Source organism: Oncorhynchus nerka, linkage group LG20 (assembly GCF_034236695.1).
Source record: "Oncorhynchus nerka isolate Pitt River linkage group LG20, Oner_Uvic_2.0, whole genome shotgun sequence".
Taxonomy (NCBI): domain Eukaryota; kingdom Metazoa; phylum Chordata; class Actinopteri; order Salmoniformes; family Salmonidae; genus Oncorhynchus; species Oncorhynchus nerka.
The window spans coordinates 49,826,149-49,850,609 of record NC_088415.1 but is presented as its reverse complement, the minus strand read 5'-3'; the positions used below and the strand labels follow the sequence as shown (position 1 = coordinate 49,850,609).

Sequence of the window (24,461 nt, the reverse complement as noted above, 5' to 3'; positions counted from 1 at the left end):
ACTGCTCAGGCGCTGCTGATGATCGTTCCCCCACAGACATCACATACAGTTGAGACGAGCAGCTCCCCTATATGGAGAGCAGGTTGTGGGGTTAATGGCCTTGTTCAAGGGCCCAACAGTAGGGGAAGGTCTTTAAGATGTGAACCCATCAGCCCTCCAGTTGCCAGATAAATTCCCCCTATTTTTCCAGTGCCTGGCCCGGGAATCGAACTGTCCATCTCCGCTGGTCTACCTACCGCCCTAATGGTTACTTCTAAAAGCAGGAATGGATTAAAGTTAACAGACAAATGTCAGTGAGATCCTAAAACATGAGGCAGAAACAGCCACACCTAATTTGAAGGGACACAGTCTCTTTAATAGCATTTGGAGTGAAAAAAATTACACTTAAAAGTTACTAAAATCTTTTTTTGTTTATAATTGCAGCACAAGAGCAACCAAGAACATGCAATCTCTTTCATGAGAAAGTTTATAAATCTAGAAATCAATTTTACTCGTTTTTTTTTTAATGACATACGATGACTTGGAACACTTATTTAACAGTTGTTTGAAGAAAAAAAATGTTGAAAAAAAATCTCAAAACAAATGTAATCTTTAAAATAGATATAAACCCTTGGAAACACTATGTACTTTGACAGGATTCTTTTTTCTTCCCTTCCCTATTTCTGATCAAAAAGGTTTTCCAAAATGTCTCTGGTTACCAAAAATACTACCGCATACTTTTCATAAGATCTCCAGCATACCCCCTTCATACATTAAAAGCTCTCAATCTCACTTTTCTCATGTGTCCTCTGCAAAAGAACAGAAAGAGAAAATATTTTTGTTTGGAATGATTAGACCACATTTGTCAAAAGAAAAATACAGAATGTGAGTATCAAGCTACTAGATTTGAGTGGAATATACGCCAGTTTGTAAACAGTTGCCTAAACTGCTTGTTCAAAGGATATGGTCTTTCAGGGGATAACTTTTTTGTAAGGAAAGAATAATTTGAATACGAGTATGATACTGATGTACATTTTAAGAAATCTGAACCCCAAAAATTATATTCACAGGGGGCGCAAAGCATAAATCTTTAGTTGAACGACTTGATTTGCTTCCCCATAGCTAGACGTAAATTAATGTGTCATTTAGTATCCAGGAGTGCTGAATGACAGTTACAGTTCTCTTCAACTGTACAAGAAAATCGTATGTTTGACATGACTGGAAAGCAGAGGGAATAAACACAAAAGGGATTCTATGGCTACGGAGGGAAAAACAGTAACAAATTAATTAATTAAAATTAATTTCCTTCTTTTTAGCAGCCACACATCTTGAACTGGGCTTTCTTAAACCTCTCTGTACATAATGTTGTAAAAAAAACATGACATTTCATCATTCTCCATGATGATATTCTCTGGAAAGTACACCAACTCTGTCCTAGCCATGCAGTGTTTTCACTCTTCGCCAACTTGTTATCTAGCCAATCTCCTATACCTAAATCACTGCTTGTGCCATCAACAGATGGTTGGACTATGGTTCTGAATAGTTCTGATAGGTATTGTATGTAGTGAATTGGTGTTCAACTGAGGGTAACCAGTCACTAAAAATGAACTGCTTTACATAAAGGAACATTTCTGATGTGAGTCTCAAGACAGTGCAAAAGTACACTTGATCATAGACCCACATCAATTTAAATCAATGAAATAAAAAGTACATCTAATCAGGTTATTTCGAAACCTAAGGACCTCCCACAAGTACACGTTATAAACGAGTAGGTACCATGTCTTTAATCAATAGTAGTTGTATTTCGCTTGGAGCCAGAGGAGTTAAAAACGGAGCGTCACTAAGATTCCACAACGGAATTTCTCCTGCAATCCGTCCAGTGGCACCCCCTCCAGCAGAGTTCATACTTACCCCAGAGGGTTACAAGGCAAAGGGCGGCACTGCGTTTCATCCACTGACCAAAGACAACGGTATCCCGCGGCTGAGAGATGACTCCCCATAATAACCAAAGGCAGCGTGTTCTCTTGTGATTACGTCAATCCTCAGCACTACTACCATCCAATACTGTCAACATTTTGGATCAAAACTATTTATTGTATCTTTTTTCCCCTCAGACAATCACTGACCCCTTTGACCCACATATACTATTTTTCCAGAACTTTTAATTCTCAATGGGGGGGGGGGGGGGTTGATTTTAACTAGCAAAAGGTTTCCCGGTTTCTTCCTTGCCTCTGTAAGTCCTCTTCCCGTGTGTGAAGGGGAGGTATCTGTACTTGACCATATGCTGAAAGTAGGACAAGAAAAATAAAATGAGCCACATCCACATGATGTTCTTATTCACTGAATTCTCAGTGAAACATCTTGAAGATTGACTAGCATGATTAACTACAGATACATATCAAGAGCAGAGGAATTAATTAGGATTGTATGACTGCGATACATTTAGCTTTGAATTGCCTGATACAACTATATATCATGCAGAGTAAGCAGCAGCGTCACTGGGTTTCCCATACCTTGATCTGCCTCTTCATGGTGATGCAGAAAAGCATGATGAAGTACATTACAAGTATGGGCCAGAACACTGGCACATTGAAGGCTTCAAAGAACGTGCAAATCATGGCGATGACGATGCCTTTTGTTGCCGAATGCCTGAAGACATAAAAGAAAAACACATGTACACATCAACAAAAAAAGTCAGCGTTAATGATAGCAAGTTCCTTTCCTGTAGATAGTGGTAAAAAAAAGCACAAGTAAACTACAAAGCTAAGAACGAGAGATTTCTGTTTCCTACCATCCAAATAAGTATGGGCAACAACATACTTGTCAGTGCCACCTCCAGTACATATTAGCATTGTTGTTATAGGTTCAGGTGGAGAATGAAATGGCCTTGATAGTAAGGAAAGTATGTACAACAATACAGCTTTGCACTGGAAAGCTAAAAGTCCATAGAGCAATCCTAGTGCAGTGTCCTATTGGAAATATACTTTCACATCTTCACATTGGTGGGTGAGCTGGCTACTTGGTGAGTGAACAGAATAAAAGGAGAGAATTTGCAAGGGACAGTGTGCAGGAGGTCTTTGTGAACCAGGCTATTGAATAGTGGGACATAGAACACAACAGCCATTACATGGCTGGACAGTATTGTCAGTGTACTACGTTAATATGCGTGTTCTCCCTTTCCATAGATTGTGTGTATTTTCTGTGTGACATTGAATCATTCACTCAAAGATTCGTGGAATATTCCGACAGGACACTGTGGTAGGATGTCAGAAATAATGGGCACAAGCCTGTAACTCAGTCCAGTTCAGTGAAAGGCCACGCTAGAAATGGTGTGGTCCTTGGGGGCTCTCACCAGAATTTGAATTCAGGCAACCTCCTGATGAACGGACGGAACTCCTCGTTCTGCTTGGTGGGGAGTGCCGGGCCCTCATCTACAGGTGAATGGAGGGGGAGCAAAGTTACAGCGAGGATCACTTTGCTAGCCAATCAAATGGACTCAAAACAAGAACAGTGACTACAGAGTTTCAAAACGGATCTAAATAGCATCCCGATAAGAGCACTGGTGTAGACACTTTGCATTCGGTTTTAAATACCAAAATGTCACTAAAGGCAGTATTTACATAGTAACCCAAGAGCTTCCAAACAAATACCTTTCTAAGTTACTCTCATCACATTGAAAGGAAAGGAGCTCTCCAATATCTTGTTTTTCTAGTGTAGGGGTTCTTAAACTTTTTCAGCCTTGGGAACCAAATTAGAAATTCTGTTTACCTGGGACCCAAGCTTATGAAAACATGCAACTATACGTAATTATCAGCACATTTAATTTCCCTTATGCCTAAAACAAATGCAATATAGACAAGAACAAATAACAATGAAATTAAATACACATAGAAATTCATGTTTATTTTCCCCATTAAAAACTATTGCATATCTGTCTAGATTGGAACTGTTGCTGTTAAAATACACTAAATAATTTTTCATTCTGAACTGGAATAAACAGATTGATCACATCACATAGATGTACAACAGAACACACACACTCCGTTTGATAATACAACCCTAAGTAACAATACAGATGAAAAACTGCCTGTAGCTCAGGCCCTGAAGCAAGGATATGCATATTCTTGGTAACATTTGAAAGGAAATACTTTGAAGTGTGTGGAAACGTGAAAGGAATGTAGGAGACTATAACACATTAGATCTGGTAAAAGATAATACAAAGACCCCAAAAGACACCATCATCTTTGAAATGCAAGAGAAAGGCCATAATGTATTATTCCAGGTCAGGTGCAATTTATATTTTGGCCACTAGATGACAACAGTGTAAATGCAAGTTTAAGACTGATTCAATGAACCATTGCATTTCTGTTCAAAATGTTGTATCAAGACTGCCAAAATGTGCCTAATTTTTTTATTCATATCTTTTCATGTTCAAAATTGTGCACTTTCCTCAAACAATAGTATGTTAAGCTTTCTGCCGGTGAACCCCAAAAAACATATGGGTCAGATTCTTTCTTTAAGGTTGCAGCACTTATCGTCGCCAATCCCGTCTCTCCTCTCTGGGGAGGTTCCCATTGCTCAGAAGGCAGCCACGGTGCATTCATTATTTAAAGGGTGAGATCAAGCTGATCCTAACTGTTATAGGCCAATTCCTAGTTTGCCCTGTTTATCAAAAGTGTTGGAAAAACTTGTCAATCAACTAACTGGCTTTCTTGAAGTCTATAGTATTCTCCCTGGTATGCAATCTGGTTTCCGCTCAGGTTATGGATGTGTCACTGCAACCTTAAAGGTCCTCAATGATGTCACTATTGCCCTTGATTCTAAGCAATGTTGTGCTCCTATTTTTATTGACTTGGCCAAAGCTTATGATACGGTAGACCATTCCTTTTCTTGTGGGCCGGGCTAAGGAATATTGGTGTCTCTGAGGGGTGTCATGACGTTGGCCTGGGGTAGGTATGACAGTCATAAATACCTCTTCCCCCCTTTTTCCTCTCTCTACCCTACTGATGTTACATTTGCAAACCCCTTGGTTAACAGAGATTCTGGGAACATCAGAAGGTGAGCTAAACGACTACCTGAAGTGCTTTGAGAGACTAGTCAAGGACCATATCACCTCCACCCTACCTGACACCCTAGACCTACTCCAATTTGCTTACCGCCCAAATAGGTCCACAGACGATGCAATCTGAACCACACTGCCCTAACCCATCTGGACAAGAGGAATACCTATGTGAGAATGCTGTTCATCGACTACAGCTCTGCATTTAATACCATAGTGCCCTCCAAGCTCGTCATCAAGCTCGAGACCCTGGGTCTCGACCCCGCCCTGTGCAACTGGGTACTGGACTTCCTGACGGGCTGCCCCCAGGTGGTGAGGGTAGGCAACAACATTTGCCACCCCGCTGATCCTCAACACTGGGGCCCCACATGGGTGTGTTCTGAGCCCTCTCCTGTACTCCCTGTTCACCCACGACTGCGTGGCCACGCACGCCTCCAACTCAATCATCAAGTTTGCTGACGACACAACAGTGGTAGGCTTGATTACCAACAACGACGAGACGGCCTACAGGGAGGAGGTGAGGGCCCTCGGAGTGTGGTGTCAGGAAAATAACCTCACACTCAACGTCAACAAAACTAAGGAGATGATTGTGGACTTCAGGAAACAGCAGAGGGAACACCCCCCTATCCACATCGATGGAACAGTAGTGGAGAGGGTAGTAAGTTTTAAGTTCCTCGGCATACACATCACAGACAAACTGAATTGGTCCACCCACACAGACAGCATCGTGAAGAAGGCGCAGCAGCGCCTCTTCAACCTCAGGAGGCTGAAGAAATTCGGCTTGTCACCAAAAGCACTCACAAACTTCTACAGATGCACAATCGAGAGCATCCTGTAGGGCTGTATCACCGCCTGGTACGGCAACTGCTCCGCCCACAACCGTAAGGCTCTCCAGAGGGTAGTGAGGTCTGCACAACGCATCACCGGGGGCAAACTACCTGCCCTCCAGGACACCTACACCACCCGATGTCACAGGAAGGCCATAAAGATCATCAAGGACATCAACCACCCGAGCCACTGCCTGTTCACCCCGCTATCATCCAGAAGGAGAGGTCAGTACAGGTGCATCAAAGCTGGGACTGAGAGACTGAAAAACAGCTTCTATCTCAAGGCCATCAGACTGTTAAACAGCCATCACTAACATTGAGTGGCTGCTGCCAACACACTGACTCAACTCCAGCCACTTTAATAATGGGAATTGATGGGAAATGTAAAATATATCACTAGCCACTTTAAAACCTCTTAAAGATAGCGCGATTTTTTTCAACATTTTGTTAAAAATTTCGCAAAATTTCAACGTCCTGCTACTCATGCCAGGAATATAGTATATGCATATGATTAGTATGTGTGGATAGAAAACACTCTGAAGTTTCTAAAACTGGTTAAATCATGTCTGTGACTATAACAGAACGTGTTTAACAGGCAAAACCCCAAGGAAAACTGTTCACCAAAAAAAGAAATATATATCAATCCACCAGTTGGCTGTATTGTCTATGGCAAGGGAAAATAGATAGCTCCCAGTTTACAAGTCCTACAGCTTCCACACAATGTAATTGGCTTAAAGTTGATCCTTGGTGAAATGAAGAAGAGGCACTTCATGTCATCCGGTACACGGGAGGAAGTTTTGAAAGGGAGAATATCGACCATCATTTCAAGACGTGCAGCTATTGAATACACATCGCCCCGTGATCAATTTGATCGATTATTAACGTTTACTAATACCTAAAGTTGGATTACAAAAGTAGTTTGAAATGTTTTGTCAAAGTTTATAGGCAACTTTTTTAATTTAAAAAAATGACGTTGCGTTTTGGAAAGCTGTATTTTCCTGGATCAGACGGGCTTCATAAATGGACATTTTGGGTATTCACGGACGGATTTAATTGAAAAAAATACCCAATTGTGATGTTTATGGGACATATAGGAGTGCCAACAAAGAAGTTCGACAAAGGTAATAAATGTTTTATATTTTATTTCTGCGTTTTGTGTAGCGCTGGCTACGCTAATTCTTTTGTTTACGTCCCCTTCAGGTATTTCGGGGTGTTGCATGCTATCAAATAATAGCTTCTCATGCTTTCAAACGAAAAGCATTTTAAAAATCTGACTTGCTGGCTAGATTCACAACGAGTGTAGCTTTAATTTAGTACCCTGCATGTGTGTTTTAATGAAAGTTTGAGTTTTAGCGAGTACCATTAGCATTTGGCGTTGCACATTTGCATTTCCTGTTGGCTAAGTGAGACGCAGACGTCTCACTTAGCCTTAAGAGGTTTTAAACAATGCCACCTAATATAATGTTTACATACCCTACATTATTCATCTCATATGTATATGTATATACTGTACTCTATATCATCTACTGCATCTTTATGTAATACATGTATCACTAGCCACTTTATTTACATACTCATCTCATATGTATATACTGCACTCAATACCATCTACTGTATCTTGCCTATGCCGCTCTGTACCATCACTCATTCATATATCTTTATGTACATATTCTTTATCCCCTTACACTTGTGTCTATAAGGTAGTAGTTTTGGAATTGTTAGCTAGATTACTTGTTGGTTATTACTGCATTGTCGGAACTAGAAGCACAAGCATTTCGCTACACTCGCATTAACATCTGCTAACCATGTGACAAATAAAATTTGATTTGAGGTGTGGGGAAATGAACTATATTCTGGTAATCCGACCAATTGAACATATGCGGTGGTACTTAATGAATATGATGTCAGTTCGGTTGTCATCTGAGACATTCTCATCAATGATAAGATGACAAACTCTACAGTGGAAAGTCTACACAGAGTTATCGGATTCACATGGAACTGTTGTTCAATTTAAATGTTTGAATATGAAATTATTCGTGATGGGATGAAATGTGATTTTAGCTTCTAAAATGTGAGATTTGGGTTTTCATAAGGTTAGGGCTCTGCTCAATCAGTGGCCCGCCCCTGTGAAGGGACATGGGCTATAAAACTTTTCAAACACGCCCTCCTCTCCCTTCCTATATAAAGCCTTGACGACAATATAACCTCCTGTTCCGAGGACGACGGTCCGATGTCAGAATGGTTCAGATAATAAATACAGAACGAAGCAAACATCAGCGTGAGCTTTGGTTGTGAATGGTATGAACTTTGAACTCTTATTCACTACAGAAGTGATACCTCCTAGCCGTTGAGTTAGCAACAGCAGCTGCAAACGAGGGTTAGGAAGGAACAGACAGAGTATCCCGTCTATCACACAAAGACGTTACCACAACGTATCCAATTGACCACCAGAGACATTCTTCAAAGGACTCGGTTTGGCAACACGGTCTTCCATCTACCACCAACCTACCGAAGCGCAGCTCAGAGTAAATATTTATTGCATTTTCCTTTTCCAAATGGGCTGTAATTTAGAATGCATAAGACACTGTATTTACGATAGCACAGCTTCTCCCTTTGTTCCTCAGTCTTCCCGCTCTGTCACTCAAACCCAGACCTTTTTCTTTTGTGTAACCAGCTGTCATATCTGTTCTGCCCACTAGGGACGTTTTCCTTTATGACGTAATTTGTAATCAAGTTATGATTAATTATGTGTAAGTGTAATTCTGTGTGATTAGTTAGGTATTTAGTAAATAAATAATTAAACCCAATGTATTGCTGATTTAACTTGTTAGCCAGGGTTCATGCAGATAACCAAGAATTTACAACTTTCAGATGAGACTGAATTAGGATGACGATTAATATTGACGGCTATTGATGTAAAATATTACTAGGTCTTTAACCTCTTCAGTCGACCCTCTACTTTTTTGAACATTTTGTTAAAAATCGCGCAACATTTCAGCGCCCTGCTACTCATGCCAGGAATATAGTACGTTCATATGGTTAGAATGTGTGGATAGGAAACCCTCGGACGTTTTTAAAACTGGTTAAATCACGACTGTGGCTATTACATAACGTGCGTTACATCGGAAAGCGCAGGAAAACCTGATCACAGAAAATGGAAATAAATATCCTTGCGCCACTTCCAGCAATTGTTAACAGTGAGCCGAATTAGATAAGACCGAGCATTCAACTCCCACAGCATCCCCATGTTGTCTAGAGTCTTGTGAATTTAATCATCTTTGATTCTTGGTTGAACCGAAAGAAGGGCACCGCTTACCTCCGGTCTCCGCCCAGATCATTCCGGAAGAGCTCTCTCCTGAAATTTTTTCCAAGACGACAGCTAATGATATTTACATCGCCTACGGATGATTTTTATCGCTTATTAGCGTTTACTAATACCTAAAGTAGCATTACAAACGTATTTCGAAGTGTTTTGTGAAAGTTTATCGTCTACTTTTTGAATTTTAAAAAATGACGTTACGTTGTGAAATCGCAGTTTTTTTCGTTTATCACACAGTCTACATATAACGATATCTTGGCTTTATATGGCCCGATTTAATCGAAATAAAGACCCAATAGTGTTTATGGGACATCTAGGAGTGCCAACAAAGAAGATGGTGAAAGGTAATGACTGTTTTCTATTTTATTGTGCGGTTTGTGTAACGCCGAAATGCTAATTATTTTGTTTACGTCCCCTGCTGTGCTTTTCTGTTGTAGTGTATTGGTGCATGCTATCAGATAATAGCTTCTCATGCTGTCGCCGAAAAGCATTTTAAAAATCGGACTTGTTGCCTGGATTCACAACGAGTGTAGCTTTAATTTGATACCCTGCATGTGTATTTTAATGAACTTTTGAGTTTGAACTAATACTATTAGCATTTAGCGTAGCGCATTTGCATTTCCAGAGCTCTAGTTGGGACGCAAGCGTCCCAAGTAGAGGCAACAGGTTAAGAGTTTATTCGGAAGAGAACAGCTCTATAAATATTATTTTGTGGTGCCATGACTCTAGTTAATTACATTTACATGATTAGCTCAATCAGGTAATATTAATTATGGATAAATTATTTTATAGAATAGCATGTCATATCACTTAATCCGGCATAGCCAAAGACACGACAAGGGTCTTTGGTCTGGTTTGCTAACTACCTCTCTCAAAGAGTGCAGTGTATAAAGTCAGAACATCTGCAGTCTCAAGCCACTGCACATCACCAAGGGAGTACCCCCAAGGGTCGATCCTAGCCCCACGATCTTCTCAATTTACATCAACAACATAGCTCAGGCAGTAGGAAGCTCTCTCATCCATTTATATGCAGATCATAGTCATACTCAACTGGCCCCTACCCGGATTGTGTTAAACGCTCTACAACAAGCTTCCTCTGCCCTTAGCCTAGTTCTGAACACCTCTAAAACAAAGGTCATGTGGTTTGGTAAGAAGAATGTCCCTCTCCCCACAGGTGTGATTACTACCTTGGAGGGTTTAGAGTTTGAGGTAGTCACCTCATACAAGTACTTGAGAGTATGGCTAGACAGTACACTGTCCTTCTCGCAGCACATATCAAAGCTGCAGGCTAAAGTTAAATCTAGACTTGGTGATTCTAATCACTCCTCTTTCACCCCAGCTGCAAAACTAACCCCGATTCAGATAACCATCCTACCCATGCTAGATTACAGAGACAAAATGTATAGATCGGCAGGTAACGGTGAGTGGCTAGATGTCCTTTACCATTCGGCCATTAGAAGTCATCACTGCACTCTATACTCTTCTGTAAACTGGTCATCTCTGTATACCCGTCGCAAGACCCATTGGTTGATGCTTATTTATAAAACCCTCTTAGGCCTCACTTCCCCTTATCTGAGATATCTACTGCAGCCCTCATCCTCCACATACAACACCCATTCTGCCAGTCACATTCTGTTAAAAGGCCCCAAATCACACACTGGGTCGCTCCTCTTTTCAGTTCGCTGCAGCTAGCGACTGGAACAAACTGCAACAACTGGACAGTTCTATCTCCAGCTCTTCATTCAAAGACTCAATCATGGACACTCTTACTGACAGTTGTGGCTGCTTCGTGTGATGTATTGTTGTCTCTTCCTTCTTGTCTTTGTGCTGTTGTCTGTACCCAATAACATTTGTACGATGTTTTGTGCTGCTATCATGTGTTGCCTCCATGCTGTGTTGCTGTCATGCTGTTGTCGTCTTAAGTCTCTCTTTTTGTAGTGTTGTTGTGTCTCATCGTTATGTGTTTTGTCCAATATTTATTTTTAACCCCAGCCTGTCCCCGCAGGAGGCCATCATTGTAAAACAAGTATTTGTTCTTAACTGACTTCGCTAGTTCATACTTTTTTTAAGTACAGTAGCTAACTTGCTTTTTCTAACATTAGCTAGCTCTTAGCTGTGTACAAGGGGATTATTTGAAAGAAAAATTAACATTTACTACTATGAGAGTCAGTTAGTACGTCCTTATTTCTATTGATCATCACCTGTTATAAAATGACAACAGTGCCTTGCTAGACTTATTTTTCCGCTGTTGAAGCCCTGTTTCCTGAAGCATTCTGCCCTGTTCTGAAAGACCTCCCTGGGTTTACCATCATGCTGTGGATGTTTGGTCAGGATGTGTCGTTTTAATTTTTGTTTTGAAACTCATTACTAAGCACTTCGCGCATAAAACACACTGTAGGTGCTCCTCACCATTTCTCAAAGTTTGCATGAGAGAGAAACTCATCGCTGTATTTGCGCTGTATGAGCTCAGTCAGAACTTGTGGCTAGCTTGAGTCCATTTAATGACAGCGGTGAGAATAACAAAATCAGTGGCTGACAGCGCATCATCTGCTGCTGAACGAAAGCGTGGGTCACGGAGTGATCTTCAATAAAACTGCAGAAACAAGATCAAACAAAGCAAAGCACACAGGCATCTCCCTCCCACTCGCGCAGATACCAAAATGAGCAGACACCCCTGCTAAGCAGAGAGAGCACAGTTACCATAGAGCACAATTGCACTTGGCCAAATCAATTCCGGTAATGAATTAAATAATTATACATTTACTGTGACACGTTGCAACCCACCATTAACAGGTGGGGCCGCAAACCATACTTAAAGGCTGCTTTAGTGTACAGAGTAGGGGTTTAACTAGTCACCAAACCATGCTTTAGTGTACAGAGTAGGGGTTTAACTAGTCACCAAACCATACTTAAAGGCTGCTTTAGTGTACAGAGTAGGGGTTTAACTAGTCACCAAACCATGCTTTAGTGTACAGAGTAGGAGTTTAACTAGTCACCAAACCATACTTAAAGAAAGGCTGCTTTAGTGTACAGAGTAGGGGTTTAACTAGTCACCAATACTTTCTGAGAATTGGTATGAGACGACCCCCCCCGATTCGGTCACAATCCTAGCCATAAAATAACCTTGCACAATAGACGCCACTTACCAAATGCGCCGCAATTTTAAATGAGTAAGTCTGGTGAGGGCAAGGTAAACCAACCGTTATCCAAAATATTGCATGTAGGTGAACTGAACTGTAACAAATATCTGAATTTTGTGATCTAATTTTGGCATTAGCCTATAGCTCAATGGCAATGTTTTCAGAAATGAGTAATTCTCATGATACCAGTTTGACAGTTGCAAATGGACTTGGAAAACCATGTTGCATCTGCAATCATTCTGAAGACTAAGGTGCCTAGTTTAGGCATAGTGTCTTATTTAAAATAAATATGAGCCTGAATTTCATACATTTTCACCCCAAATTCTCATTACCAAAATGCATCCATATATTCAGTTCCTTTTAGACAATTTTACTTTCGAAAAACCTAATGTATTCGAATAAAACACTGTTGCTGTAGTTTGGATATTACTGCATTGTCAGAACTAGAAGCACAAGCATTTCACTACACTCGCATTAACATCTGGTAACCATGTGTATGTGACAAATAAAATTTGATTAATCATAAATTGTATACCATCTGAAGTTCACATTAAACAAAATATTTATTAAGTAAAAACACTGTCTGTGGACATGTTTGTCATTACCTTAAGACTTTTTCAAGTTTTATTCACCCATGATACAGTACATGACCAAAAGTATGTGGACACCTGCACGTCAAACATCCCATTCCAAAATCATGGGCATTAATATGGAGTTGGTCCCACTTTGCTGCTCTAACAGCCTCCACTCTTCTGGGAAGGCCTACCACTAGAAGTTGGAGCATTGCTGCAGGGACTTGCTTCCATTCAGCCACAAGAGCATTAGTGAGGTCAGGCACTGAGGTTGGGCGATTAGGCCAGGCTTGCAGTCGGCGTTCCAATTCATCCCAAAGCGGTTCGATGAGGTTTAGGTCAGGGCTCTGTGATTCGGCCGTCGGACTGCTAGATGGTGAAGCGTGATTCATCACGCCAAAGAACGCGTTTCCACTGCTCCAGAGTCCAATGGCGGCTTACACTACTCCAGCCAACGCTTGGCATTGAGCATGGTGATCTTAGGCTTGCGTGTGTGGCTGTTCAGCCATGGAAATCCATTTCATGAAACTCCCGACAAACAGTTATTCTGCTGACATTACTTCCAGGGGCAGTTTGGAACTCGGTAGTGAGTGCTGCAACCAAGGACAGACAATTTTTACGCGCTTCGGCGGTCCCATTCTGTAAGCTTGTATGGCCTACCACTTTGTGGCTGAGCCGTTGATGCTCCTAGATGTTTCCAACTCCCAATGACAGCACTTAAAGTTGACCGGTGCAGCTCTAGCAGGGCAGAACTTTGACGAACTGACTTGTTGGAAAGGTGGCATCCTATGACGGTGCCACGTTGAAAGTCACTGAGCTCTTCAGTTCTACTGCCCAATGTTTGTCCAATGAGATTTCATGGCTGTGTGCTCGATTTTATACACCGGTCAGGAACAGGTGTAGCTGAAATAGCCAAATCCACTAATTTGAAGGGGTGTCCACATACAGTTGAAGTCGGAAGTTTATATACACTTAGGAGTCATTAAAACTTGTTAACAAACTATAGTTTTGCAAGTCGGTTAGGACATCTTCTTTGTGCATGACAAGTAATTTTTCCAACAATTGTTTACAGACAGATTATTTCACTTATAATTCACTGTATCACAATTGCAGTGGGTCAGAAGTTTACATACACTAAATTGACTGTGCCTTTAAACCGCTTGGAAGATTCCAGGAAATGATGTCATGGCTTTAGACGCTTCTGATAGGCTAATTGACATCCTTTGAGTCAATTGGAGGTGTACCTGTGGATGTATTTCAAGGCCTACCTTCAAACTCAGTGCCTCTTTGCTTGACATCATGGGAAAATCAAAAGAAATCAGCCCCCCCAAAATTGTAGACCTCCACAAGTCTGGTTCATCCTCCAAACACCTGAAGGTACCATGTTCATCTGTACAAACAATAGTACGCAAGTATAAACGCCATGGGACCACGCAGCCGTCATACCGCTCAGGAAGGAGACGCGTTCTGTCTCCTAGAGATGAACATACTTTGGTGTAAAAAGCAAAATGATTCCCAGAACTACAGCAAAGGACCTTGTGAAGATGCTGGAGAAAACAGGTACAAAAGTATCTATATCCACAGAAAAACAAGTCCTATATCGACACAACCTGAAAGGCCACACAGCAAGGAAGAAGCCACTGCTCCAAAACCGCCATAAAAAAGCCAGACTACAGTTTGGAACTGTACATGGGGACAAAGATCGTACTTTTTGGAGAAATGTCCTCTGGTCTGATGACACAAAAATAGAACTGTTTAGCCATAATGACCATCGTTATGTTTGGAGGAAAAAGGGGGAGGCTTGCAAGCCGAAGACCACCATCCCAACCGTGAAGCACGGGGGTGGCAGCATCATGTTGTGGGGGTGCTTTGCTGCAGGAGGGTCTGGTGAACTTCACAAAATAAATGGCATCATGAGGAGAAATTATGTAGATATATTGAAGCAACATCTCAAGACATCCGACAGGAAGTTAAAGCTTGGTCGCAACTGGGTCTTTCAAATGGACAATGACCTCAACCAAGCAAGTTGTGGCAAAATGGCTTAAGGACAACAAAGTCAAGGTATTATTCTGACATTTCACATTCTTAAAATAAAGTGGTGATCCTAACTGACCTAAAACAGGGAATTTCTACTAGGATTAAATGTCAGGAATTGTGTAAAACTGAGTTTAAATGTAGTTGGCTAAGGTGTATGTAAACGTCTGACTTCAACTGTACACAAAAGTGTATCTCTAATAGAGCTCAGTATAATTTTTAAATAGCCAACATTCTGATCTCTGAAACCTGCTCATCATTACCCTAATGCACCAACATTTAAAACTATTAGAAGAAATAAAATGTACTCTTCAGTTATTTGGGCTTAATCTGGTACTATGCCTTTATCTACATGTGTACATGAAAATACCATGTATACACAAGATTCAGAAAATGTTGTGTTAATGAGAAGTTACAAAATAATAATTACATTTTAAATATTTGTTTTCAGTGTCATGTTTTAATCAGGCCCTTTCATTAAGTGAGGAATGCTAAAACAAATATTAGAAATGTATTTATTACTACTTTAGACTTCTAAAACTGTTGCAGTACTGATAATTTTTGCATTGGTAGATGTGGAAATGGTTGTATATTACATAATCTTACTGACAACCATAATTATGAAATAGATAAATAAAGATCTGATCTTAGTGATTCAAGAGGAATTTTTGTGAAGTGCAAGTTTCTTGCGAATCACCCAATTAGAAAATGTCATTTTTTTAATAGTCTTTGTTTAGCCATAAGGATGAAAAGATATCCTGATTTACTGGAAAATAAATATTTAGTTGCATTGGACTGAAACATATATTATTGAATCGTCCCAAACTATGATGTGTCTTTCCTGAATCATATACACACCAGTGTATCAAGATGCGTAGTCGGCCAAAGATACACACCCCTAGTCAAAGTTTTTAAAAATATAGTCTCAGTCCTACATGGAGGGTCTCTTCATGAAGAGTGAGTGCGAGGAGACACTCCTGTACATTGTTTTATGTGAGAAAGTAAACATCTCAAACATGACTGGAACCCAAAGGAATGTCGTATGTTACAGTGAACTCTAACTTACCTTCGTCAAGCATTGATGGATCCACTTTTGGTGATAGAAAAGCGATGAACAGGTTGAGATGGTAGATTCCCAGAGCGTATGTTACAATATACCAACCCTGGAGGGAGCAGAGAAAACCTATATTAGTGTTCATTGAATTTCGTACATTACATTTTAAAATGTTACTCATTTAGCAGACGCTCTTATCCAAACTGGAAATTAAATAAGCGTAAACATGTGTATTCCCTCACTTAATTCACAAATGTTTCACATTGACTGATTTGACAAGATCTGGGGCAATACTAGTCTAAAGGGAAAACAGTGGCCTCCATTTTCACACAGACGCTCCCAAAGTGATCTTCTACTTCTTGGATGTGTGCAAGTGCATATTACGCCTAAAGGCACATTGTAGAACCCTAGGAGAAAATAGCTTAACGTTCAAACTCAAATGTAACATGATCAGTCATAAACAATAGAAGTCAAATCTGACAAGCCAGTTACAGGCTCCCTCAATTGAGGCATACCCACATCTGACAAGCCAGTTACAGGCTCCTCACCATATTCTTATCGGCAGACTCAATAGCCTCGGTTTCTCGGATGACTGCCTTGCCTGGTTCACCAATTACTTTGCAGACAGAGTTCAGTGTGTCAAATCGGAGGGCATGCTGTCCGGTCCTCTGGCAGTCTCTATGGGGGTGCCACAGGGTTCAATTCTCGGGCCGACTCTTTTCTCTGTATATATCAATGATGTTGCTCTTGCTGCGGGCGATTCCCTGATCCACCTCTACGCAGACGACACCATTCTATATACTTTCGGCCCGTCATTGGACACTGTGCTATCTAACCTCCAAACGAGCTTCAATGCCATACAGCACTCCTTCCGTGGCCTCCAACTGCTCTTAAACGCGAGTAAAACCAAATGCATGCTTTTCAACCGATCGCTGCCTGCACCCGCATGCCCGACTAGCATCACCACCCTGGATGGTTCCGACCTTGAATATGTGGACATCTATAAGTACCTAGGTGTCTGGCTAGACTGCAAACTCTCCTTCCAGACTCACATCAAACATCTCCAATCGAAAATCAAATCAAGAGTCGGCTTTCTATTCCGCAACAAAGCCTCCTTCACTCACGCCGCCAAGCTTACCCTAGTAAAACTGACTATCCTACCGATCCTCGATTTCGGCGATGTCATCTACAAAATGGCTTCCAACACTCTACTCAGCAAACTGGATGCAGTCTATCATAGTGCCATCCGTTTTGTCACCAAAGCACCTTATACCACCCACCACTGCGACTTGTATGCTCTAGTCGGCTGGCCCTCGCTACATATTCGTCGCCAGACCCACTGGCTCCAGGTCATCTACAAGTCCATGCTAGGTAAAGCTCCGCCTTATCTCAGTTCACTGGTCACGATGGCAACACCCATCCGTAGCACACGCTCCAGCAGGTGTATCTCACTGATCATCCCTAAAGCCAACACCTCATTTGGCCGCCTTTCGTTCCAGTACTCTGCTGCCTGTGACTGGAATGAACTGCAAAAATCGCTGAAGTTGGAGACTTTTATCTCCCTCACCAACTTCAAACATCAGCTATCCGAGCAGCTAACCGATCGCTGCAGCTGTACATAGTCTATTGGTAAATAGCCCACCCATTTTCACCTACCTCATCCCCATACTGTTTTTATACTGTTTTTTTATTTTATTTATTTATTTACCTTTCTGCTCTTTTGCACACCAATATCTCTACCTGTACATGACCATCTGATCATTTATCACCCCAGTGTTAATCTGCAAAATTGTATTATTCGCCTACCTCATGCCTTTTGCACACATTGTATATAGACTGCCCATTTTTTTTTCTACTGTGTTATTGACTTGTTAATTGCTTACTCCATGTGTAACTCTGTGTTGTCTGTTCACACTGCTATGCTTTATCTTGGCCAGGTCGCAGTTGCAAATGAGAACTTGTTCTCAACTAGCCTACCTGGTTAAATAAAGGTGAAAAAAAAAAATAATAATAAATAAAAAATTGAGACATACCCACATCTGACAAGCCAGTTACAGGCTCCCTCCATTGAGACATACCCACATCTGACAAGCCAGTTACAGGCTCCCTCCATTGAGACATACCCACATCTGACAAGACAGTTACAGGCTCCCTCCATTGAGACATACCCACATCTGACAAGCCAGTTACAGGCTCCCTCCATTGAGACATACCCACATCTGACAAGCCAGTTACAGGCTCCCTCCATTGAGACATACCCACATCTGACAAGCCAGTTACAGGCTCCCTCCATTGAGGCATACCCATATCTTGGCAGATTTGACTTTCGTTGTTGTTTTCGTCAAAGGAGGAAGTTGTCGCAACTGTATATGGTGACGCCAGATTACAGAGTCTACCTTCAAAAGACGTCAGATGCATATTCAGTAGGGAAAAATGTTGTGGAATGCTAAGATAGAAATATATTGAACAGATATACCTCTGACATGCTTAGAAAGGAAAAACATCAGCTCTACTCATGGCACTTCTATTTGTAGTGTTCAGTACCTTGCAACCTCCTGAAAGCGACCCAGCATAAGCCCTGAGTGTGGTGTGTTTCTCTACCTGTAATATGTACACTCTGATCATGTAGATGGCCGTTAGCGAAAGTGTGACTCCCCATCGCCCTATGGAGAACGGCGTCGACCTGTCTAGCCATGACTGATAGATCTGGAAAAGACACCAAACAGAAAGACAGTGCACAACCATTACCAGGAGCGCAACAGTAAACATTAGATAAAGCGTCACATTTTCACATCGTCTTATCTGAAGTTCAATTTCTAGCTTTTCAATGCAGCACCACTGTGACAGTGGTTCCAATGGTTATCTTATCTTATCAAAACAGTGGTGGCAGCGTTTCCCTTGGTTTAGCCTAGTTTTCTTTCCTCTTGACATTTGATGAGAGAACAACTAAAGGCCCTGGCAGCAGTACCTGTCCAACCCGTGTGAAGAAGCTTCCAATTGTGGATGGTTTCCCATGGATTGATTCACCAACACTGTCCCCTTCTGACATTCTGTCTGTGCAAGGAGAGAAAGGGGTTGTTAACAGGCATTACTTGAACAGATTTCACCACCAGGCTTTTTGTTTGCAACGTGAGTATGGATCTGTAGACTAAGTGTTTATAGTAAGGTGTTATAGACACAATGTGTTGATGTGGTGTGCTATCAAGACAAGAATGTCTTGCCTGGTTGTGACTCAAAGCATGGCTACATTTGCTGCATGTAAATAATGTGTGGACAGATGAACCTGAGGATATTTGGCCTTCAGCTCAGAGCAATTTGGCAAATAAGCTATTGGTATTCAGTACTAACACTGGCAGATCATTCTCACAGAACATGTAGGCTACAGTAATTTTTGAATTGGCTAGCTATATAGCTAGCTAGTTTCTTTATTCAATTAGTCCTTTTCCACATATAATAACATGGCAACAACTCACATACAGCGACAACAAAGCTTCATCAACCTAGCTGACTAAACTCAACTCCATGGTAAAGGACCCCGATTTCAAACTTGTCTCATCGCTGCAACTCCTCAGCATGCTCAGGAGGCGAAGGTTGAGTCATGCATCCCCCAAAACAAACCGCGCTTCTTAACACCTGCCAGCTTAACCCGGAAGCCAGCCGCACCACTGTGTCGGAGGAAACACCGCTCAACTGATGACCGAGGTCAACCTGCAGGCATCTGGCCCACCACAAGGAGTCGCTAGAGTGCAATGTGCCAAGTAAACCCCTCTGGCCAAACCCAGATGATGCTGGGCCAATTATGCGCTGCCCTATGAGACGCCTGATCACGATCAGTTGTGATACAGCCCGGGATCAAACCCAGGTCTGTAGTGATGCCTCTAGCTGTGCGATGCAGTGCCTTAGACCGCTGCGCCTTTCAGGAGGTCAGTAAAGGAAGTTTCTGATGAGCTCCATGAACAGTTGAGCAGAGACCAGGCTTTTTGGAATTCAGCTCTGACTAAATTGATTTGCCCAAACTTCAACAAAAAATGAAATGCTTACCTTGTACCTACATTTAATCCTCTGTAGTTGAGTGCCTTTGTTTTCTGAAATACATATATTTTTTTATAAAACATGAATCAAATACAACCGACTGGATGTTGAAATTCAAATTGACACGTGCCATCTAAAAGCAATGAGCAAACAAATCGGTGGTTGTATTTGATTAACGTTTATTGAAAAAGTATGGATTTCAGCAAACAAGGAAAGGCATACAACTAGAGGGCAAACATTGGTACATCATGGTAAGTGTTACATAATGTAAATGTGTAAGTATTGACTTTGGGAGTGATTCGATGTAGTAGTAGCTGAATTCCACAGACCCTGGTCTCTGATCAACTCCATGGAGTTGATCAAAGTCAGCTACATCAACCTAACATCAACATTTGGTGTTAGTTTGATTTGGCTCATGCACTTGGTCAAAAACTATTTTTATTTCGATTTTTTTTTGCAAGTACATACTGGGCACAACAGCAGTAAAGACTAAACTCCATATTTTGGGTGCGTAATGAACTTATTTTGACATCACATTTGCAGAGCTGATTAATGGGACTTAAGACATTTAAGGATAATGGGCGTCAGAGGAGACATCTTCTCCTCAAGCCTAAATACTGGTTTAATGTTATCCCAACTCTTCCCACCCAAAGTCCTTGCCCCCTTGGAAGGTCTACCGGCTCAAACGATAGTTTCATTTCCATTCATGTCAAATGTCACGTTGCTTATCAAACAGTCGTTCAATTATTGTGAGACTTAAGTTAGCTGATAATGACAGACTTGATAGCCGAATTAAACTAAACTCCACGATTTACTAGCGGCGACTAGTTGGGCAGACTGGAGTTCCGAAGACACACAATTAAATTAATCAAAAACGACATATTTCATTCAGCACCCAAAGAACAGCCCTGAAATCAGTACTATGTATTTAAAAACATAGGCCGCCCACACACTAGTCGGCGTGCCACTCCATCGTAAATCGTGGAGTTGAGTCGCTCACAAACAGTCTCTTCTCATAATGGCTAGTTAGCTCTCCAACGTTGACTCGTTTACCGCTTAGCTAGCCAACAAATGCAGTTGCTAGCTACTGTAGCCAGCTAAAACAATTATTTATAGTGTTTGAGATGAGATGTTTAGCATTTGTGTTTTTTATTCATAGCGCAATTTTGATTAAATGTTTTCCTGTCTCGCAAGCAGGGTGAGTGACGTTAGCTAACATTAGAAAAAAAGCTAATGAGTGATTGCCCCCCCACCCCAAAAAAACCTTCCTGGTTCGTGTAGTTTTTAAACAACCACCTTTCATTAATAGTGTGTGTGAAACACTGATGGATTCCCTCTACTTCCCATTATGTGCAGCGGGAATCAAATAATCAAACAGTTCAACCCTGCTACATCACAGTAGGAAAATGTAGTCTTTAATCTCAATCTTGTCATTATGATGGCTACAAATCAGCGGGAAGTTGAACTACAACCACCAGCAGTAACTTCGTGAATTTGACAACTCACTTCCGGTTAGAAACCGAGCCCTTTTTAGCTAGCATAGGCATAGCCTCTCGATATCATATTTAGAGAGGAATTCAATTGAAATATTACTTTGGTATTGGTCCCCTTAATTCCACTAAAACTAAAGACCATATTTTCACACACCTACTGACAGACATACTGCTGCAAGACAGGTTTTTCTTACCTGATTCTGCCGCTGTGTCACTCTCGGCTCTACCTAACTACCTCTCCGGCTGATGTGAACACGTCAGTACTTCCGCGAGGACTCGCTTTAAAGTACGGCAGGCAAGATCAGAAGAGCAAAGAAAACCCTGGACCGGTGAAGGAGATGCCCAGCGGGTTTGTGGCACTTTGCCTGGCCACTGGAGAATTTAAAATACCTACTTATTTGAACTCCAATTTTTATGACACAACACAATTATATGACACGACAAAAAATCCAAACCTTTACTTTCAATAGCTTTTTAGTAGCCTAAAATAATGCCCCCAATTAAATAGCCGAATTATTCGTTCTCTCTAAAAATAATATAATATAGCATATGACAGAGTACACATACCTTTTGACAAGTGTTGTTTACTCACTAGGACGAGGGTCATTAACTGTTGGACGGAACTTACTTACAATGCATTCGGAAAGTATTCAGACTTTAACCACATTTTGTTACGTTACAGCCTTATTCTAAAATGGATTAAAGAAATAAAAATCCTTATTAATCTGCACACAATAACCCAATGTCAAATGTATAAAAAAACCTGTCAATGTCTTATTTACATAGGTATTCGGACCCTTTGCTATGAAACTCGAAATTGAGCTCAGGTGCATCCTCTTTCCATTGATCATCTGCAACTTGATTGGAGTCCAACTGTGGTAAATTCAATTTATTGGACATGATTTGGAAAGGCACACGCCTGTCTATATAAGGTCCCACAGTTTACAGTTTATGTCAGGGCAAAAAACCAAGCCATGAGGTTGAAGGAATTGTCTGTAGAGCACCGAGACAAGATTGTGTCAAGGCACAGGTCATTTATGCAGCATTGAAGGTCCCCAAGGACACAGTGGCCTCCATCATTCTTAAATGGAAGAAGATTGGATCCACCAAGACTCTTTCTAGTGCTGGCCACCCAGCCAAACTGAGCTAAAGGGGGAGAACGGCCTTGGTCAGGGAGATGACCAAGAACCCGATGGTCACTCTGACAGAGCTCCAGAGTTCCCCTGTGGAAATGGGAGAACCTCCCAGAAGGACAACCATCTCTGCAGCACTCCATCAAGCAGGCCTTTATGGTACAGTGGCCAGACAGAAGCAACTCCTCAATAAAAGGCACATGACAGCCCGCTTGGAGTTTGCCAACAGGCAACGAAAGACTCTCAGAACATGAGAAACAAGATTCTCTGGTCTGATGTAACCAAGATTGAACTCTTTTGAATGCCAAGAATCAAGTCGGGGGGGAAACATGGCATCATCCCCATGATAAAGCATGGTGGTGGCAGCATCACACTGTGGAGATGTTTTTCAGCGGCAGGGACTGGGAGACTAGTTAGGATCTAGGGAAAGATGAACGGAGCAAAGTACAGAGAGATCCTTGATGAAAACCTGCTCCAGAGCGCTCTCGACCTCAGGCTGAGGTGAAGGGTCACTTTCTAACTGGACAGCGATCCTAAGCACACAGCCAAGACAACGCAGGAGTGGCTTCGGGACAAGTCTCTGAATGCACTTGAATGGCCCAGCCAGAGTCCGGACTTGAACCCGATCTAACATCTCTGGAGAGACTTGAAAATAGCTGTGCAGTGACTCTCCCCATCCCACCTGACAGAGCTTGAGAGGATAGACAGAGAAGAATGGGAAACACTCCCCAAATACAGGTGTGTATATCTTGTAGCGTCATTCCCATGAAGACTCAAGGTTGTAATTGCTGCCAAAGGTGCTTCAACAAAGTACTAAGTTAAGGGTCTGAATACTTACAGTACCAGCCAAACGTTTGGACACACTTACTCATTCAATGGGTTTTCTTTATTTGTACTATTTTCTACATTGTAGAATAATAGTGAAGACATCAAAACTCTGAAATAACATATGGAATCCTGTAGTAACCAAAAAAGTGTTAAACAAGTCAAAATAGATTTTAGATTCTTCAAAGTAGCCACCCTTTGCCTTGATGACAGCTTTGCTCACTCTTGGCATTCTCTCAACCAGCTTCACCTAGAATGATTTTCCAACGGTCTTGAAGGAGTTCACACATGCTGAGCACTTGTTGGCTGCTTTACTTTCACTTTGTAGTCCAACTCCCAAACCATGGTTATTGAGGCCAGGTCATCTGATGCAGCACTACATCACTCTACTTCTTTGTCAAATAGCCCTTACACAGCCTGGAGGTGTGTTGGGTCATTGTCCTGTTGAAAACAAATGATAGTCCCACTAAGCGCAAACCAGATGGGATGGCGTATCGCTGCAGAATGCTGTGGTAGCCATGCTGATTAAGTGTGCCTTGAATTCTAAATAAATCACAACTGTGTCACCAGCAAAGGACCCCGACACCATAACATCTCCACCTCCTTGCTTCATGGTGGGAACCCCACATGCGGAGATCACCCGTTCAACCCCACATGCGGAGATCATACGTCTCACAAAGACACAGCGGTTAGAACCAAAAATCTCAAATTTAGACTCATTATGGGGTATTGATGTAGGAAAAAAACAACTTAATCCATTTCAGAAAAATGCTGTAACGTAACAAAATGTGGAAAAAGTCAAGGGGTCTGAATACTTTCCGAATGCACTGTATGTGGCAGATGCTAAGTGGGTTACTTGGGACGACCCTAAACAAACCCTAACCCTTAGCCTTAACCTGACTTTAACCATAACCCCTTACCTTTATGGTACAGTGGCCAGACAGAAGCAACTCTTCAATAAAAGGCACATGACAGCCCGCTTGGAGTTTGCCAA

At 41.6% G+C, this 24,461-nt stretch overlaps 1 protein-coding gene across 2 annotated transcripts; it reads right to left on the bottom strand.

The window, feature by feature from the left end:
• Positions 1 to 330: 330 nt before the first annotated feature.
• Positions 331 to 21,812, bottom strand: LOC115102702 (protein RER1-like). 2 transcript variants are annotated; one of them, XM_029622926.2, is made up of 8 exons: positions 21,704 to 21,805; positions 20,026 to 20,069; positions 18,953 to 19,038; positions 18,586 to 18,690; positions 15,997 to 16,093; positions 3,332 to 3,410; positions 2,493 to 2,628; positions 331 to 2,263 (listed from the first exon to the last, which is right to left on the bottom strand). In XM_029622926.2, the coding sequence occupies exons 3-8, from the start codon at positions 19,031 to 19,033 to the stop codon at positions 2,174 to 2,176; spliced, it is 588 nt and encodes a 195-aa protein (XP_029478786.1). In that variant the 5' UTR covers positions 19,034 to 19,038; positions 20,026 to 20,069; positions 21,704 to 21,805; the 3' UTR covers positions 331 to 2,173. The 2 variants fall into 2 exon arrangements, with proteins under 2 accessions (XP_029478786.1, XP_029478785.1); XM_029622925.2 differs by lacking the exon at positions 20,026 to 20,069 and having other exon boundaries at positions 21,704 to 21,812.
• Between the last annotated feature and the right edge of the window lie 2,649 nt (positions 21,813 to 24,461).